General features: G+C 43.8%; 1 protein-coding gene across 9 annotated transcripts in view; it reads right to left on the bottom strand.

The window, feature by feature from the left end:
* ARRDC2 (arrestin domain containing 2) overlaps positions 1–21,320 on the bottom strand; it is a 235,915-nt gene that overhangs the window by 86,634 nt on the left and 127,961 nt on the right. Inside the window, exon 1 of one of the 9 annotated variants that reach the window (XM_056572896.1) lies at positions 4,753–5,186. The exons of the other annotated variants lie outside the window; for them this stretch is intronic. Coding sequence (XP_056428871.1) covers positions 4,753–5,020 — 268 coding nt within the window. The 5' untranslated portion in view covers positions 5,021–5,186. Of the gene's footprint in view, positions 1–4,752; positions 5,187–21,320 lie in introns of those variants that run through there. 9 annotated transcript variants of the gene reach the window in all.

Raw genomic sequence — 21,320 nt, 5'->3', positions numbered from 1 at the left:
TATCTTGGGACCTCGTGACATTATTGAAATCCCCTCCAAAGATCACCTGCCGACTTGTAAAATGAAAGGGCTTAATCCTCATAAAGAGATCTTTACGGCCCCGCTTTGTTTGCGGGGCGTAGATGTTAATGAGCCGGAGCTCTTGTCCCTTAATGAAGACATCTAAGATCAGGCACCTCCCCATTTCTAATTCAATAACCCGTCGGCATTGAACAGGAGCAATAAAAAAAAGGACCGCCACCCCACTATACGGCTCAGCCGCAAGAGACCAGTGGGAGGGACCGCGCCTCCACTCTCTTCTGGCTTTTACCAGAGAGGCTAGATCTGACAACCTAGTCTCTTGTAAAAAGAAAATGTCGGCTTCAACGCGGCCAAGAAAATCAAAGGCTTCAAATCTAGCCGTATCAGACTTTATGCTGGCACAATTAATAGATGCCAGCGTCAAAGGAGTGAGTGCCGCCATAGAGAGTGATTGAATTAGATGGCCTCACCCTTTATTTCTTTTTCCCCTTCTTTTTAGCCCCCTCATCCCCCGAAGACGACGAGAGGGCAGGACCACTCTTGCATCTTTTTTTCTACTCCGATTGGTCCATAAGGTCCCCGTCTCCGTCCAGCCCCGGTCTAGCCCTGCCCTCCGAGGAAGGTGCCTCAACAGGACAGGGCCCAGTTCCCCCCAGAGGCTCTTTCTCATGAAGCACCCCGCCCTCACCTTCCCCCTCCAAGGAGGGGGAGGAGATGGTATCGAGGATGAGGTACCGGTTTGACAGGTCAATCAGAGGGGGGGGGGGCAGCCAGGCTTCCACTTTGGACCTGGCCCGTAGTACCAGGATTTCAGAGGGCTCTGACCTCTTCTTTCTCCCTTTCCTTTTGCCCTTAACTTTCTTTTTGGGCCTCACCCCACTCTCCTCATCCACACTTTCATAGTGGGAGGAATCGGAAGGGTCGGCCATATTGCCTTCCTCTCTGTGAAGTCTCCCGATCTCCTCATCCAGCACATTCTCCTCCAGGGCTTCAGCAGTTACAGGGCCAGCTTCAGGAGCAGGGACTGAGGCTACCCCCGCCACCTGGGCACTCTCCAGCTCCTTACTCCTTCTACGATTTTCCTCCCGCCTTAGTTTGGCAGGGCCCTTTTTCCTCCTCACTAGCCCTGTTGCATCCATACCAGAATTCCCATTCTTACCACTACTACTCCCACCATCATTCACTCCACTTACACTCCCACATACACTCCTCACGTCCACAGCTCTACTACACTCAGCATTCTCACATCCTCCACTCTTTTCCTGCCTAATGGATTCTGGGCTGGCTGAGACCTGTAGTGCTGCTGGTCTTATTATGATTTTCTGTGCTGGGGTTGACGCTGCTGCTGCCGGGGTCGACACTGACGACTCCTCCTCCATGGGCGATGACACCTCCTGAGTCTGGGGCTGCCCCCCCCCCAAGCGCACCTCGGCTCCTCCCGCAGCACCATTGCTTGGTTTTCCTAACCACACAGGCTCTGCTGGTGATATCGGTGCCCGGACACTCCCCCCCCCCCTCACAGAGGAGTGCCCCGCAGAACACACAGTACTCGGGTGACCGCCCCCCGAGCACACAGACACACCGCTCTCCGCCACCGGTGCCCGGACACTCCCCCCCCCCCCTCACAGGGGAGTGCCCCGCATCTCCGGTAATGCCCACAGTACTCGGGGAACCGCCTGATCCCTACCGGCAGGATGGGTTGGCTTTACAGCTATTGCGTCCACAGCCTTTTCTGACGCCATGCTGTACCTGCTGGCTCCGTTCCACTACAGAAACAAAGTCTGGCAGTTTGGGGGGCCCTGACTGCTGGAAAGGGACAAACATGTACTTCACTGTCTCCTGGGTCTTCTCCTTCTTACGCTTCACTGCCACATCTTTGCACTGGTCATCTCCAAAGGTAAAATTCTGGAGGTGGGCTGGGGACTCCTGCATAACAATCGCCCTCAGTAATCCCCCAGCCTCACTCTCCAGTTCATCCTCCTCACTTTCACTCAATGGAAGCGCCACCTGGGCTGGCTCTATGTAGCTGTCTTGGGTGTTATAGGGAGTATCTACAGGAAAAGCATCCATTTCCACCACTTGTGCTCTTTCTCCCACCTTCTTTATACCTTCATCACCATCCACCCTTTCTTCACCGCCACTACTCTCCCCATCATCCACCTCCACCTTACCTGGGGATTTCAAACCGGTTGTTGTTCTGAAGCTTCTCCTTAAAGAGACCGCTCCCCTCCAAGATCTCTGCTCTCCTCCAGCTGCACAATCTTAGCCTTCAGTGCTGAGATCTTTCTTCTTAGCTCTGGCCTGTTCTTTTTGGACGCAGTGTTCACCAGATTCTGAGCCCCTTGCAGATCTTCTCTGGCCAACTTCAGCTCCTTGCCGCAGCGATCATACTCAGCAAACCGTGCGGCCATGCGGGAGCAGTAGGTGGCACTGGACTCCTTGGGCCCTCTCTCTGCCCACAACTCCACACTTCTCCTCCTTGCTTTTCTTTCACCAGTCCCCTGGCTGGCACCCGTTGCATTGCTGCAGACTCTGCCAGATTTTCTTCCTCGGCCGGAACAATGGCTGTAGCAGTTTGACTCCATGCAGGAAAGCTCTCCCAGGGAGCCTGCCACACCCCTGGGAAAGGCTTGCTGGAAAATGCTGTTTCTCTCTGTGTGGAAGTCTGGAGCTCAAAAGAGACACACCTGGAAGTTTCTCTCACTGAACTGGACTGCTGTGTTCACAGGAATTGCTCTCTGCTGACACCTCTGTCCATGTCAGGAACTGTCCAGAGCAGCATAGGTTTGCAATGGGGATTTGCTCCTGCTCTGGACAGTTACTGACATGACAGATGTCAGCAGAGAGCACTGTGGACAGACAGAAAAGAAATTCAAAAAGAAAAGAACTTTCTCTGTAGTATACAGCAGCTGATAAGTACTGGAAGGATTAAGATTTTTTAATAGAAGTAATTTACAAATCTTGAATCTATATAAAAAAAAAAGATTGCGGCAGCACTCTTGGTCAAAAAATGGAGGCTCTTAGTGCACTTTTTGATAAAAACGTGTCCCCCCCCCAATCCACCACACAGAGGTGGCCTCATTTTGGATGGGATTCTAACACACATTCTGAGCCTAACACTCAAAACACTCACCTCTTGCTGGGCATATAGCCTCTGACTGGGTGACATGCTGGATCCATTATCAATTTAAATTAAAATACCTCCTGTGAAAAAGGGGAGGGGTGCACGGCTACAGAGGGTGCCATTCCCCCTAAATTGCAAAAAAAAACTAAAAGAAAAAGAAAAATAGCAAGCACAACTACCTAAAACACGGGTGCAGGCTGCTGTGGCAAATACAGAGTATACAAACAAATAAGATTGCAGCAGCACACTTAGTATAAAAAAATGGAGGCTCTTAGGGCACTTTTTGATCAAAACGTGTGTGTCCCCCATCCACCACGCGGAGATGGCCTCATTTGGGATGGGACCCTAACACACATTCTGAGCCTAACACTCATAACACTCACCTTTTGCTGGGCATATAGCCTCTGACTGGGTGACATGCTGGATCCATTATTAATTTAAAATACCCCCTGTGAAAAAGGGGAGGGGTGCATGGCTACAGAGGGTGCCATTCCCCCTAAGTTTTAGGTAGTTCTGCTGGCTATTTTTCTTTTTTTCCCCGCAACTTAGGGGGAATGGCACCCTCTTTAGCCGTTCACTCCTCCCCTTTTTCACAAGAGGTATTTTAATTTAAATTGATAATGGATCCAGCATGTCACCCAGTCAGAGGCTATATGTCCAGCAAGAGGTGAGTGTTAGGCTCAGAATGTGTGTTAGGGTCCCATCCGAAATGAGGCCACCTCCGCGTGGTGGATGGGGGGACATGTTTTGATCAAAAAGTATGCTAAGAACCTCCATTTTTTTTTTATCAAGTGTGCTGCAATCTTTTTTTTTTTGTATACTCTGTATTTGCCACAGCAGGGTGCACCCATGTTTTAGGTAGTTGTGCTGGCTATTTTTCTTTTTGTTAATTTACTAAGCTGTTTAACTTTCTGGCACCAGTTGATTTAAAATAAATTGTTTTCTACCAGAATACCCCTTTAAATCTGCCGATGATCCTGTACGTGTGAACACACCCTTATACATAACTTAAAATGTTTTTCTTTATCAATTGCATTGACATAAAACATGGAGAAATATAAAGAGGAACCAGTTCTAAGTTCTGCTATGATCTGTATGCTTTTGGATAGGAAAATAGAAAAACCTAGGAAAATATCTAAGCCTATTTGGTGTGATCTGACAAATATTTAGGAGAATGTTAAGGAAATGTCAGCTTGTTTGGGGCAATCATAACCTCTGTGATGGCGACAGTTCTAGTCGTTTGGAAAATAGGCACCAGTCCAGATGTAAATGCTGGAACAACCACTGGAAAGTGAGGGCAGCTGCCAACCTGTGATGAAGTGATGGCAGTGTGTGAATAAAGTCTTTCTACCAGTAGGTCAGCTGGACATTCACTGCTGCGCCTCTGATTCTACCTGTCCCACTAAGGGTCTATTCACACGTACAGTATTATACGCAGATTTGATGCGCAGGATTTCAAGCTGTGTTCAGTCATTCAGTTTACATTGAAATCTGCAGCAGAAAATACTGCGCATAAAATCTGCGCAGAAAACCATAAGGGGACATTCTCTCGTAGAACTAAATAACTTCTGTAAAAGGCATAGCATACACTTACCATACCAACTTACCTCTTATCAAGTGCTGCCTCTTTCTTAAGTAAATCTCGTGAGCAGTAAAGTCACTGTAGACTGTATTCATGCCAATGCTGCGGGTCTCCAGCCAGTGCACAGTCGCCAGCCCCCTGGCACAGACCTCCAGGGCTGAAACTTTCATCTCCTTGCATAGCTCCAGTACCACTTTTCCTGTTAACACTTCCCCGGCAGTATACACCGAATAGACACTGGGATTGAGGTCCACGCTGAAATCTGTTATTTTACTGAAGTGCATCATGTGCATGTACCAGGCTGACAGAGATCAATATATGAGTAGGGATGGCAAGAGTGACAGCTCTATATACAACTGAGGGTTTGCTGTTTGCCACATCCAACGACACCACTGGATCTGTGGCAGCAGGGGCATATAGCTCAGGGCAATGTAACTGTTATCTAGAGGCCGCACAGCACTGTGTACAACTGACAGCCAGGATCTGAAGTGCCAGCCCCGCCCAGCCACGACAGGATCCGCATACACCCCCAGCTACCTTAACTCTTTAAAGACCAATATTTTTTGTTTGTTTTCCTTTCTCCTCGCCTTGTATGAGCTGTAGCTAATTGTACATTTTAATGGCACACTTCGTTTTACCATAAATTCTTAATGCACAAAAAAAGAAAAAAAGAAAAAAGAATAAAAATAAAAAAAAGAATATAAAGTTACAGATCACACATGATGACATAACCAGTTATGAATTGTGTAAACGTCTACGCCAGTGGTCTCCAAACTGCGAACCTCCAGATGTTGCAAAACTACAATTCCCAGAAGGCCCGGACAGCCGTTGGCTGTCCGGGCCTTCTGGGAGTTGTAGTTTTGCAACATCTGGAGGCTCGCAGTTTGGAGACCACTGCTCTATACTGATTATTAGAGATGAGCTAACTTACAGTAAATTTGATTCGTCACAAACTTCTCTGCTCGGCAGTTGATAGCTTTTCCTGCATAAATTAGTTCAGGTTTCCGGTGCTCCTGTGGGCTGGAAAAGGTGGATACAGTCCTAGGAGACTCTTTCCTAGGACTGTATCCACCTTTTCCAGCCCACCGGAGCACCTGAAGGCTGAACTAATTTACGCAGGAAAAGTCATCAACTGCCGAGCCGAGAAGTTCGTGACGAATCGAATTTACTGTAAGTTTGCTCATCTCTACTGATTATCTGTATGGCCATAGATGTAACCTGAGGTTACTTTATTCTTCGTTGCAGCAGAGTCCCGATTAATTCAACAGGATTCTGCTGCTCTGTGCACACGGCGGAATTTCCGTGCCAGATGTTTCCGGTACGGAAATTCATTTTTCTGTGTCTACACAAAGAATGAACACGTTATTCTGATCGCCATATTTAGAGTCGGGAAGTCATTTTTTTTCCCCATAGTATGGGGCAATTGACATCAGCCTCAAGTTTTTTTTTGCCTTCTTCTGGATCAACATGGGAGGGACAGAATAAGGTTATAGGTTGAACTTGATGGACTCTGGTCTTTTTTCAACTTTAACCCCTTAAGGACGCAGGACATAAATGTACGTCCTGGTGCGGTGGTACTTAACGCACCAGGATGTACATTTACGTCCTGTGCATAACCGCGGGCATTGGAGCGATGCCCGTGTCATGCGCGGCTGATCCCGGCTGCTGATCGCAGCCAGGGACCCGCCGGCAATGTCCGCCATTAACCCCTCAGGTCCCGGGATCAATACAGATTCCGGCATCTGCGGCAGTGTGCGATTTAAATGAACGATCGCATCGCCCGCAGCGCTGCTGCGGGGATCCGATCATTCATAACGCCGCACGGAGGTCCCCTCACCTTCCTTCTTCCGGCTCCCGGCGTCTTCTGCTCTGGTCTGAGATCGAGCAGACCAGAACAGAAGATCTCCGATAACACTGATCTGTTCTATGTCCTATACATAGAACAAATCAGTATTAGCAATCATGGTATTGCTATGAATAGTCCCCTATGGGGACTATTCAAGTGTAAAAAAAAAATGTAAAAAATGTAAAAGTAAAAGTAAAAAAAAAAGTGAAAAATCCCCTCCCCCAATAAAAAAAGTAAAACGTCCGTTTTTTCCTATTTTACCCCCAAAAAGCGTAAAAAATTAATTTTATAGACATATTTGGTATCGCCGCGTGTGTAAATGTCCGAACTATTAAAATAAAATGTTAATGATCCCGTACGGTGAACGGCGTGAACGTAAAAAACAAAAAAAGTCCAAAATTGCTACTTTTTTAAGATATTTTATTAAAAAAAATATAAAAAATGTATTAAAAGTTTTTTATATGCAAATGTGGTATCAAAAAAAAGTATAGATCATGGCGCAAAAAATGAGCCCTCATACCGCCGCTTATACGGAAAAATAAAAAAGTTAGAGGTCATCAAAATAAAGGGATTATAAACGTACTAATTTGGTTAAAAAGTTTGTGATTTTTTTTAAGCACAACAATAATATAAAAGTATGTAATAATGGGTATCATTTTAATCGTATTGACCCTCACAATAAAGAACACACGTCATTTTTACCGTAATTTGTACGGCGTGAAAACGAAACCTTCCAAAATTAGCAAAATTGCGTTTTTCTTTTTAATTTCCCCACAAAAATTGTGTTTTTTGGTTGCGCCATACATTTTATGATATAATGAGTTATGTCATTACAAAGGAAAACTGGTCGCGCAAAAAACAAGCCCTCATACTAGTCTGTGGATGAAAATATAAAAGAGTTATGATTTTTAGAAGGCGAGGAGGAAAAAATGAAAACGTAAAAATTTAAATGTCTGAGTCCTTAAGGCCAAAATGGGCTGAGTCCTTAGGGGGTTAAGAACTTTGGGGGAGATTTATCAAAACCTGTGCAAAGAAAGAGTGCTGCAGTTGCCCATAGAAATCACATTGCTTCTTTCATTTTCAAAGAGGCCTGTTAAAAAATGAAAGAAGCAATCTGATTGGTTGCTATGGGCAACTGCACCACTCTCTACACAGGTTTAAAAAATGTCCCCCCTATGTAACTATTTGTTGTGTGGAGACTGCTTGGAATGCATAGCCGTCTAAGAGATGGTGCATTCCTGTGCAGTCCTAGCGCCGGCTGATTAGGTCGGCACCCGCAGTCCCCGAAATGTCTCAGTGCGGACGTTCCAGCGTGTGAACCTAGCCTTAAGGTGTATGACTTCATGCCTGTGTATTAATATATGTCCATATGCACAGTATGTCTCGGATATCCTAAGCATGTGAAGGTTCAAGGACTTGCAACACTTACTATGACACTACCTATATATAGATACACATGTGGTATAGTGGGGTGCAATGCAGTGCAGATGTTGTAACCCTGGGGGCAGATGTTATTAACCCCTTCTTGTCATGACGCCTGGGTGCGGTTTAGCCTTAACCACCCGAAGGTAATACCGCTGGTCTTGGGCTGGGCACGGGGGCAATGAAGACACCGGCCCCAAGTTATGGACAATGGTAGATTTACTGAGGGTAGACAGGTGATACAGTCTATGCAGTACAGCCAATATCCCAAGGAGGTGACCAGTGACACAGAGACCTTGCAGGCTTGCTGGGACTTGCAGTATGTAGAGACACTTTTGTGCAGGCCACTGTGACTATATAGAAGACTTGACTTCACTGACTTGACAATTGACATGAAGATGACTTAGATTACTTGAACTGACTTTGTGGCTGCAGACTTAATGCTTGAAGCCTCCAATGCTCTGGACACACACTGAGACGACTTTACTGAACTGGACCTCAGGAACAAGAGCTAAGAGCTCCAAAAGAGAGATTGCAGCCCCTCCCCTGGTTTTAATAGGGGAGCTTAGCAAGGATCCCATAGGTCACTTGAGGGGGTCACCTGGTCACTAGTGCCTCCTAGGTAGCAAGCACATGGTATAATATTTTAAGCAACAGTATACTAGTAATACAAACACAAACACACACACACACACACACATGTTCCCATCATTTGGTACACATTATTTTACTTTTTTAGAATGTTAGAGGGTTTGTTTATAAGTTTAGCATCAATTTTCCAGATTTTCAAGAAAATTGAAAATTGAAATAAGTATTGAGGTAAAAACTTGAACCAGTGTCGTCAAGCGAGGAGAGGTAATATTCACATCAAGGGATGCCACTCCCACTTGTTCAACATGAGAGTGTTCTCCCAGACGCAGGGGACGTACAGATCAGTCTTTGAGAAAGTGCCCCGGACTGGCACAATATAGGGACGAATTCTCATTGCGTCACCAGGATCTTTTCTGATGTGTTAACCAAAAACGGTCCACCTTCATAGCCTCTTTGGCAGGAGGCAAAGAAGACAGTAGGGGTGGATAATAGAACACGGGTGCCAGACGAGGTAATCGCCGTGTTCAGGCAGGTTCTTTTTCCAAAGGAAGTTCTTCCTGCTTCTCGGCAAAGCGCACATCAATTCAAGTGGCTAAATGGGTAAGTTCCCTCAGGTTAGTCGGAGAATCCCTGATTCTAGAGGAAAGTCCTTTTTTAAAGGTAGCACACAAGGCCTCGTCGTTCCAAGCAAGTTCAGAGGCAAGAACCGCATAGTCACAGAGGTTCAGAAGAGCCGTTTAGGCCCCCGGTGGGTTCTTCAATAGAGTTGCGGAATTCTGCAAGGAAGGCCAACAGGTTCAAAGAGACTGGATCTCTACGATCCCAGAGAGGAGTAGCCCAGGCTAAAGCTTTTCCAGACAGTAGACTGACCACAAATGCCACTTTAGCACGCTCCGTCGGGAACAGATCCGCCATGAGTTATACAGGGTGGGCCATTTATATGGATACCCCTTAATAAAATGGGAATGGTTGGTGATATTAACTTCCTGTTTGTGGAACATTAGTATATGTGAGGGGGGAAACTTTTCAAGATGGGTGGCGACCATGGTGGCCATTTTGAAGTCAGCCATTTTGAATACAACTTTTGTTTTTTCAATAGGAAGAGGGTCATATGACACATCAAACTTACTGGGAATTTCACAAGAAAAACGATGTGCTTGGTTTTAACGTAACTTTATTCTTTCATGAGTTATTTACAAGTTTCTGACCACTTAAGAAATGTGTTCAATGTGCTGCCCATTGTGTTGGATTATCAATGCAACCCTCTTCTCCCACCCTTCACACACTGATAGCAACACCGCAGGAGAAATGCTAGCACAGGCTTCCAGTATCCTTAGTTTCAGGGGCTGCACATCTCATATCTTCACAGCATAGACAATTGCCTTCAGATGACCCCAAAGATAAAAGTCTAAGGGGGTCAGATCGGGAGACCTTGGGGGCCATTCAACTGGCCCATGACGATCAATCCACTTTCCAGGAAACTGTTCATCTAGGAATGCTCGGACCTGACACCCATAATGTGATGGTGCACCATCTTGCTGGAAAAACTCGGGGAACATGCCAGCTTCAGCGCATAAAGAGGGAAACACATCATCATGTAGCAATTTCACATATCCAGTGGCCTTGAGGTTTCCATTGATGAAGAATGGCCCCACTATCTTTGTACCCCATATACCACACCATACCATCAATTTTTGTGTTCCAACAGTCTTGGAGGGATCTATCCAATGTGGGTTAGTGTCAAACCAATAGCGGTGGTTTTGTTTGTTAACTTCACCATTCACATAAAAGTTTGCCTCATCACTGAACAAAATCTTCTGCATAAACTGAGGGTCCTGTTCCAATTTTTGTTTTTGCCCATTCTGCAGCACCTGAAACTGCGGATACTGGAAGCCTGTGCTAGCATTTTTCCTGTGGTGTTGCTATCAGTGTGTGAAGAGTGGGAGAAGAGGGTTGCATTGACAATCAAACACAATGGGCAGCACATTGAACACATTTTATGTGGTCAGAAACTTGAAAATAACTCATGAAAGAATAAAGTTACGTTAAAACCAAGCACATCATTGTTTTTCTTGTGAAATTCCCAATAAGTTTGATGTGTCATATGACCCTCTTCCTATTGAAAAAAATAAGTTGGATTCAAAATGGCCGACTTCAAAATGGCCGCCATGGTCACCACCCATCTTGAAAAGTTTCCCCCCTCACACATACTAATGTTCCACAAACAGGAAGTTAATATCACCAACCATTCCCATTTTATTAAGGTGTATCCATATAAATGCCCCCCCCCCCCCCCCCCCTGTAGATGAATAGAACAAGGTGTCACGAAGCCTCTACACAGCTTGGGATCTCCATTATACTTAGAAGGCAAGGACTAGCTAAGCTTGGTCCCAGGAGAAGCTGCAGACACAGGAGGAGGCTCAGGAACAGGTGGCTGCTGCTGTTGCTGTTGTTGCTGCTGAGCGGCAAGAAGTTGTTGCACCGTAGCTGAGAGTTGATGCAGTTGTTGAGCCTGACAGGCTAACTGCTGCAACTGTTGAGCCACGACGATGGAAATATCTGGCAAAGGCACCCCAGCGGGATCCATGACCGGATCTTACTGTAAGGGTCAAGGAAGGTGGTGGATCCTCTGGGCCTGTGTGGATGATGACGTGAGCCGTGCCAGGGAGTGGAGTCTAAGGTGCCGCTGGTTTTCACCAGAGCCTGCCACAGAGCGGGATGGTCTTGCTGCGGCAGGCGGCAACCAGGTCGCTACCCCTGGCACGACTCGTCCACACAGGTTGCTGGGATGTGGCGTGGCAAAAAAGGAAACTGGCAAAATGTGTCAAGGAAGCAGTAGGTCAGGACAGGTGGAACAGGTGGAAGGTCAGGTAACGGAACAAGGATCAGGTACACAGATATTAGAAACAAAGGAACATAGCCTTCACTAGGGCACAAGGCAACAAAGATCCGGCAGGGAACAAAGGAAGGAGCTGATACTTAAAGACATGGTGTAGGTGTAGACACTTAATTAAATGAGTACTGGCTCTGTAAATGTAAGCACTCTGGGGCGCGCGTACCCTAGGAAGCGGGGGCACGCGCGCCGGGGCTGCGAGTACAGGAAGACCAGGGAGATGAGTGACGTGCTGGGATTCGCATGCGGGCGCGTCCTGCAAGTGAATCACAGCACCGCCTGCAGCGGGGACATGACAAGAGAGCACTCACGGCCAGCGTGCTTGGCCAGAGCTCAGATTTTACACCTAATAGACGCTTCGGTCACAGTGACCGCAGCGTCTACAGGGTTAACTCAGGATTGAAGCGCAGCCTCCTCTGATGGGGCCCCCCTCACCACAGAGGAAAGGGGGAAGGAGGAGACCCCCGCCAGATCCCTGCTATTAGTCCGTCTGTACTGACAGACCAATAGCAGCGATCGCTGGCCGGGGACTGCTCCGATTGGTCCCTGGCCGGCTTCAGGGAGGCCCGGCTGTGCATTACAGCCGAGCTCAATAAACTGTCACAGGGTCCGGCGGTGCTGTGACAGTTTATTTCTATCAGGTACATGTACGTGATGATGCGGGAAGTCATCCCTAATCATCACGTACATGTATCTGATTTTGCGTAAAGGGGTTAATATTGCTATAGATCTTTTTGCCAGGATAAAGCTCCAAGAGGACTGGAACATCGGTACAATTACAAAGTGATATTTTCATATTGTTTATTGGATATACTATACTAAAAATGTAAAAGTGCTACTATAAAACTTAAATGGGTACTGTCAAAATCTAAAACTTTTAAAAAGGATTACTCTGGTGGAAAACAAATGTTTTCAAACCGACTGGTGCCAGAAAGTTAAACAGATTTGTAAATTATTTCTATTTAACTATCTTAATCCTTCTGGCACTTCTCAGCTGTTGTATGCTCCAGAGGAAGTTGTGTAGTTCTTTCCACTCTGACCACAGTGCTCTCCTGCAACCTCTGTACGTGTCAAGAACTGTGGTCAGACTGGAAAGAACTGCACAACTTTCTCTGGAGCATATAGAAGCTGAAAAGTACTGGAAGGCTTAACATTGTAAAATAGAAGTCATTTACAGATCTACACCAAAAAGCATCCTGCGGGACAAAAAAATCCCAACAGGGAAATACCAAACTAGTAATAAATTAAGATATACACCAAAAGAAGATTACTAGATATCCACAACAAGTAATAGAAAACGTACAAAATCTTTATTAGTCACATTGAACATACAAAAAAATACATAAAAGTGAAAAAGTGGTACAGCAAAGTAACACCATGGATAGCATATACCGAAGGTAAGCCGTAACAGAATGTAGAAAAGTGGTCCAGATGCAATATGTCCTTCAGAGGGCTAGAGTACCACAGGTAATGAGATAAAGTAAGATTAAGAATACACTGGAGGCACAGATCTGGCTAACACAACAATACCATATGACATGATAGGTCTTACCCAGGGATATGCACAACCCCTACATATGTTTCGCTCCTTCGAGCTTCCTCAGCGAATCATATGTAGGGGTTGTGCATATCCCTGGGTAAGACCTATCATGTCATATGGTATATGGTATTGTTGTGTTAGCCAGATCTGTGCCTCCAGTGTATTCTTAATCTTACTTTATCTCATTACCTGTGGTACTCTAGCCCTCTGAAGGACATATTGCATCTGGACCACTTTTCTACATTCTGTTACGGCTTACCTTCGGTATATGCTATCCATGGTGTTACTTTGCTGTACCACTTTTTCACTTTTATGTATTTTTTTGTATGTTCAATGTACGTTTTCTATTACTTGTTGTGGATATCTAGCAATCTTCTTTTGGTGTATAATTTACAGATCTGTTTAACTTTCTGGCACCAGTTGATTTGAAAACTTTTTTTTTAACCACTGGAATACCTATTTAACCTCTCTAACACACTTCATAAAAATGGATCTCCTTTTTAAAGTAATAAAAAAAAGATCTCTAGGGGTCCCCATACAATCCAGATAATAATCCTGTCCAGCTGCAGGATCATCTTTGTTTCAGCTGAAGCAAAGGTTGTAGCAAAGCCCAGTAAGTCAGGGTGGGACTAGCACTCCTCTGTGCTCACTCCTGTCCTGTCTATCATGCTCCTGTCTGAAAACAGAAAGGAGGGGGTTATAGAGCAGCCTGCAGTGATTGGATGAACAGACCCAGCAGATCAACAGACTCGGGAAGAAGTGAATGCATAGGGAGTGAGGGCTGGCTTAGTGCTTGCCTAGGACAGGCCCCTTCCTGACTAGTGGATGTCAGAATGAGTGAGCAGCAGAACAGGGGGGACATGTGAGACAAATACAGAAGCTAGACACATAAAAAAGACATGTAAAGAATCTGCATGGCCTAGTGAGTAACATATATATGAATTCTTTTTTTTCTGTGATATGACAGGTACACTTAAAAGCTATATGCATGATAATTAGAGTGGCTTAATATTCTGATCCCAGTCATTTTATATTTCTACTGGGACTGAAAAGCAGTGATGGCCCACATACCCCACCAGCTTACATACTATACCACCTCTTAGCCTGTATTCAGGGCCAGAGTGGGACAAAAAATAGTCCCAGGCATTTTAGACTAAGCAGCACATTTTTTTGGTGGGGGTCCGACTGCTGGGACCTACATCGATCACCTCGGTTCACGTGGCTTTACAGTTGTTGCAAAGCTACAACTTCCATAACAGCTGGAGAGCCACAGATTGGGGAACAGTTTCTCCCATCATAACTGAAGGACTTACAAGTGACTACAGCTCTGATGGATACAGTCAGAAGAACACACAATGATATCAGTGACCTGAGTGACATCTTTTCTGTTGTTTTTCCTTTTCTTCTTCTAGCTACATCTTCTCTGCAGAATGTGACATCTAGATGTCATTGGTTTCTCACTTTGTCAGCAGATCCTCATCCTCTGTATGAAGACAATAATCATTATAACACTGCCAGACACAGTACCACCTGAATATAATACTGCCACACTGTGCCCCCCCCCCAAATATAACCCTGCCACGTACTGTACCCTCTGAATATAACCCTACCATAAACTGTGCTCCCCGAAAATAACCCTACCATACACTGTGCGCCCTGAATATAACCCTGAGCAAAGGAAATGTCATAGTCCTTGAGAAAATTAGGACATCAATTTGGGGCGCCGACTTCAGGATAGGTAAAATTCTTTATTTCCCTAAGGAAGGATGCAACACTATAAATTAGGAGCGTTTCCAGCCCGAACCAATCTCTTCGTCAGGCAATGCAGAGTGAGTTCACAATAGGGTATTTAAAAGAAAGTATCTTCCGGGTCCAGTGTATGTGCCGGTATCACTGGAACTAGTAAAAATTATTACTACTATTATTTATTGTTACTATTATTTTACTATTATTGTTACTATTACCAATATATCCTGGGTTTATCTACACGAGGTGCGGACCAGTATTTTTTCTTGTTTCCTTTTCTGAATATAACCCTGCCATGTGCCCCCTGAATATTATTCTGCCATACGCTGTGCCCCCTGAACATAATCCTGCCACACACTGTACCCACTGAATATAACCCTGCCATACTCTGTGCCCCCTGAATATTATTCTGCCATACACTGTGCCCCTGAACATAATCCGGCCAAACACTGTACCCTCTGAATATAACCCTGTCAGAAACAATAGCCCCTGAAGATAACCCTGCCAGACATCATGCCGCTTAAATATAATACTGCCACATATTGTACCCTCTGAATAAAATACTGCCACACACTGTGCCTCCTGAATATAATACTGCCATAAACTGCCCCATGCTCTACCCTCTGAATATAAACCTGCCACACAGTAAACCCTCTGAATATAAACTTGCCACACACTGTACCCTCTGAATATAGCCTGACCGCATACTGTACCCTCTGAATATAACCCTGCCACACACTCTACCCTTTTGAGTTATAATACTGCCATACACTGTTTCTTTTCAGTTCAGCTGAATCATCTGCACTGTTCTCCTCCAGACTCCTCTGCCCCCCACAGAGACTAAGTATATATGATGGATGTACGACTGATGTGCACTTTATGTATGCATGTCTGATAGATGTATATATGACTGGTGTATGCATGATAGATGTGTGTATGATAGATTTGTGTATTTATGGTAGATGTGCGTATGATAGATGTGTGTCTGTATGATAGATATGTGTATGTATGATAGATGTGCGTATGTATTATAGATGTGCATATGTATTATAGATGTGTGTGATAGATGTGTGTATGATAGATATGCGTATGATAGATGTGCTAGGATAGATGTGTGTATGTATGAAAGATGTGCGTATGATAGATGTGTGCATGTAATATAGATGTGTGTATGTATGATAGATATGCGCATGATAGATGTGTGCATGTATTATAGATGTGTGTATGTATGATCGATATGTGTATGATAGATGTGCATATATATGATATGTGTATGAATAATAGATGCATGTAGGATAGATGTGTATATGTATGATAGATGTGTGTATGATACAAACATCTATCGTACATACACAAATCTATCATACACACATCTATCATACATACATCTATCATGTGCACATCTATCATACATATACACACAAATCTATCATATAAACATCTATCATACATATATCTGTCATACATACATCTATCATACAAACACAAATTTATCATACGGACATCTATCATACGCACATCAATCATACATAAATATATCATACATACACAGCTATCATACATACATCTATCATACATACGTTTGTATGATATATGTGTGTATGTATGACAGATGTCTGTGTGATAGATGTGCGTATTATATATGTGTGTGTGTGTGTAATAGATGTGTGTATGTATGATAGATGTGCATATGTGTGTATGTATGATAAATGTGTATGATATATGTATGTATGATAGATGCGTGTATGTATGATGCACATATGATGTATGTATGCATAATAGATGTATGTTTATAGATGTGTGTATGAAATATGTGTGTGTATATATATATATATATATATATATATATATATATATATATGATATGTGTATGATAGATGTATGTACAGCAGGCGAATTTTTCCGGCCATTAGCCCGGCTTCAGGCAAGCAGGGCCGGACCTGACAAGCGCTGCGGCACTCTGCTGACTGTATGGAGCAGAATCCCGACTTGTGCCTGCTCCGTACTCTGCAGCCCCCAGCTGTGAATGTGTGTTCTCCTAAGCAGAGCAGGGGGAGATGAGAAGCTGTGCACGTCCTATCTCCTTTGCTCTGCCTTCGCTTCCCCCAGCTCTAGCTTCCGAGAGCTGAGGGGAGGAGCAGACGCAAGTCTGCACGGGGCGCAAGTTTCCAGCCAGCATGCGGCACTTATCAGCCTGTATGGCGGGCTCCGGACTCCTGCCCGCTCCATACTCTGCCCGCCCCGGCTGTTCTCAGTAGCCAGGGCCTGCATCTAATAGCCAGCATGTGGCGATCGCTGCGGCTGGCTATTAACCCTTTAGATCGCCGCTGTAAAAGCTGACAGCGGTGTCTAAAGGTACATGTGAATGCTCCCTGGTGGGCTAGTGGGGTGGATCGCCTCCCCGCAGCGCGATCGCGGGAGGGCGATCCACAGTGCAGGTAGCCGGAGGGCTTACCTCTGCTTCCTGCTGTCCCATGGCTCTGTCATTGATAGAGCCTGGCTTGACTAGGCTCTATCAATGGATCGCAGAGCACAAAGATCAATTGAGTTCAATAGAACTCTATTACTCTGTATGAGGAATCTAATGATTCCTCTAAAAGTCTAATAAAGTGTTATAAAGTAAATAAAAAAAAGTTTTAATAAAAGTTTAAAAAACACACCTTCCATGTTAAAAGTTAAAATGACCACCTTTTCCTATATAAAACCATGCAGACATAATAAAAATAAACCTATTTAGTATCGCTGTGTGCGTAATTGTACGACCTATTAAAATATAACATTATGTATCCCATACGGTAAATCTAAAAAAAATACCAAACCACAGAATTGCAATTTTTATAATATCCCAGAAAAAAAAGTTAAAAAGGTGATTAAAAAGTCAGATCAATACCAAAATGGTACAGATACAAAAAAAAAAATAATAAATAATTATCCCTCATACAGCCTGGTATGTGGGGAAAAAAAGCTACAAGTTCAGAATTTATTTTTTTAATTAGTAAAACATGACGTACACTATAAAAATCTGGTATTACTGTAATCAGGCGGCCTAAAGTGTTAAACTGACATGTTATCTGACCACAAGGTAAATGGAGTAGAACAGAAAACCACCAAATCTGCAATATTATCTTTTACTATTTCAATTTCACTTCACCCAATAAATATTATATATATATATATATATATATATATATATATATATATATATATATATATATATACATATTTTAGTTTGGAGAATATGTTATTGAAAAATTTAAAAGGTATCATTATAGTAGGTATTTATGGCTATTATAGGACTAGGAGGAAAAAATGAGAGCGTAAAAGCGAAGATTGGCCCGGACAAGTGGATTGTCATGAGGGACAAGTAGATTTTGCTCCATTTTAGTCCTGTGGACAAGTAGTTTTTTATAAAATTTCCACACCCCTGATGTATGATAGATTTGCATATGATGTTTGTATGTATAATAGATGTATATATGATAGTAGTGTTGAGCGGCATAGGCCATATTCGAATTCGCGAATATTCGCGAATATATGGACGAATATTCGTCATATATTCGCATATTCGTAATATTCTCGATAATTTTCGCATATGTGAAAATGCACACATGCGAAAATTCACATAAGCGGAAATTAGCATATGCGAATTTTCACATATGCGAAAATTCGCACGCCAGTCTCACACAGTAGTATTAGAGCCTTCTTTACACCACACAAGCTGGAAGCAGAGAGGGGTGATCACTGCGATGTGTACTGTGGAAAAAAAAAAAAAAAAAAAAAGAATATTCGTCATTACGAATATATAGTGCTATATTCGCGGATATTCGCGAATAAAATTCGCATTGGGAATATTCGCGAGCAACACTATATGATAGATGTGTAGATGTATTATATATGTGTATTACATGTGTATAATAGATGTGTGTGTGTATATATGATAGTTTTGTATATGTATGATAGATGTGTGTATGATAAAAACATCTATCATACATACGCACATCTATCATATGCACATCTGTCATACATACACACATCTATCATATGCACATCTATCATACATACACACATCTATCACACATACATGTATCATGCACACATCTGTCATACATCTATCATACATAGACGCAGCTATCATACATCTTTCATACATCTATCATACACACATCTATCAAACATACATTTATCATACACAAATCCATTATACACACATCTATCAAACATTCATCATATACACACACATCTATCATACATACTTCATACATACATCTATCATACATACATCTATTATACATACATGTATCATACGCACATCTGTTATATGCAGATCTATCATACATCTACCACACATACGTACATCTATCATACGTACATCTATCATATGTACATCTATCATACATACACATATCTATCATACATAAACACATCTATCATAAATACACCTATCATACGCACATCTATCACATATACATCTATCATACATACACACATCTATCAAACATACATATATCATACATACAAGCATGTATCCATCAAACACACACACAACACTCCCAACCCCTGGTCTCCTCACTCCATCCCCCCCCCCCCCCAATCCTTGGTCTTGCCAACCATACAGCCCCTCTAGGGCCACTCACTTTCCTGGAGATCAGTGCCGCGGGATGTAGCGGTGTCGGAGGCAGCACTGCTCACAACTAGGTTGCACTGACTCAGCATGGGTGTGCTGGCAGCAGTATATCTTTCAGGAGGTATTGCCAGACTCCACTTTTTACCTCTATGGCACCGGCAGGGACACATCAGGGGCTTGGAGCAGACGTGTGTGCCTGCGTGGGGCACGTCTGTTCTCAGCAGCCTCTCCTGCTGTGGGGCCGGCCCAGAGCGATGGTCCTGCGTGGCCAAAGGAGGAGCAGAGCGGCTGAAGACTTTAATTTTTAAATTGCATGAAGGTAGACAGACGGCACAGCGCTTTGCCAGGAATTCCCATTGGCCAGATCGGCCCTGCCTGTATGGCAGAAAAACAGCACAGCACCATGCACTGTAGCAAATTGTGCAGCATTTAATTTCACTCTTCACCACTCCCTTAAATTGTACCTGTCACCATAAATTAAATGTAATATATTATAGCTTAGCTCATTTGAATTAGTTTTCTAATATACTTCTTATTACAATTTTGTAATTTTGTGTTAAATTAACCCCTAAAAGTTTGGTCACCAGGAGTCCTCCTTCTCGTTCTGCCTGCAGTCCTGCTATCAGATTGTCTCCTGCAGCTGCCTATCAGAGACAAGTCCAGAGATGCAGATGGGACCTCAACTCAGCACAGTGTATAGAGTGTATAAAGCTGAATATTTCAGCTCCCATTCCCTTTGAGCTGAGATAGACTGTAGAGCAGAGTTTCTCTTTTGTGGCCTCAAACAGCTGTAGTCAATGCCCCTCCCCCCCACCCAATTTGGTAGATAGGTAGACCCCCATTAAGTAGGTGTGCTCCATTTCCCCCACAATATTTCCCCCTTTGCACCAATATGCCTCCCTTAGGTAGGTATACCCTCATATAAATTAATTAGGTCCTTCATAATAGGTAGGTAGATAAGCCCCCAATATTATGTAAGTAGGTAGACCCCCTATTTTGGTAAGTAGACCAGCATCTAACAGTGTTGCGGAGGGTAATGCAAGGAAAAATAGTGTGTAGACAGTCATATGAGGTACAGTAGAAAGAGACATTGGCCTTTTTCATGAGAAGTAGGCTTCATAAAAGCCCAGGCTTGCCTTTCTGTAAGGTAAGAAGGGGTAGAGACCAGGAGACATGGAACAGACCTGTGTGAAGCCTATTGGGTGGCCTGTAAAGTAGCACAGCCTCTGCAAGAAAAGTACTTTTGCTGCTGACATAATGTAGATGGTGAAGTGCATGCTAATACTACCCTGGGCTGGGAAGGGATTGACAGTGGAAGAGCGTGGCTTGCAGTGTTCTGTGGGTCTGTGTGAGTAAAGTCAGCCTGATTTTGGTAACCTATAATGTGGTGGGAAAGTGGTGGAGTGCCCAGATCCAGGTAGACGGTAGTTTGATTAAGCAGACAATAACTATTCTTTATGGGCAAGTGAGACGTGTTGTTTACCAGACCTAGGTTGTAGGCCCAGTTGAAACAGTCCTAAATACAGTGTGGTAGACAGCAGCAGGGGTGGGGAAGTGGGGTCTCTGAGAGCGGAGTCAATATAAGCGTGACTATCCTCTAGCCGTGATGTAAGAAAAAATAGAGCCAGTGAAAGTGGTCAGATAGCCTAATGTCAAGAAACCTATGTCTAGGCCAGATAGACAGAGCAATTATGAAATTGAGTAACACAGTAACACAGACCAGGGAGGGTCTTTTTTGAAAACAAGGAACCTGAGACCAATATGAAATGGTTAATAACATTGTATTACCCGAAAAGGTTTAAAGTAATAGTGCCACATTATGTGAATATACTCACTAAACTGTCTGTTTGGTTTATATTTTTCTGCAATTTCCTTTTGTGATTTTTCAAAGGCGACTATGAGTGAGGATAAGACCAAACCCCACACTAGAC

This window comes from Hyla sarda, chromosome 1 (genome assembly GCF_029499605.1).
Source record: "Hyla sarda isolate aHylSar1 chromosome 1, aHylSar1.hap1, whole genome shotgun sequence".
Classification (NCBI taxonomy): Eukaryota; Metazoa; Chordata; class Amphibia; order Anura; family Hylidae; genus Hyla; species Hyla sarda.
Note: the sequence above shows the minus strand (reverse complement) of the source record. Positions and strands in the feature narration are given on the sequence as shown.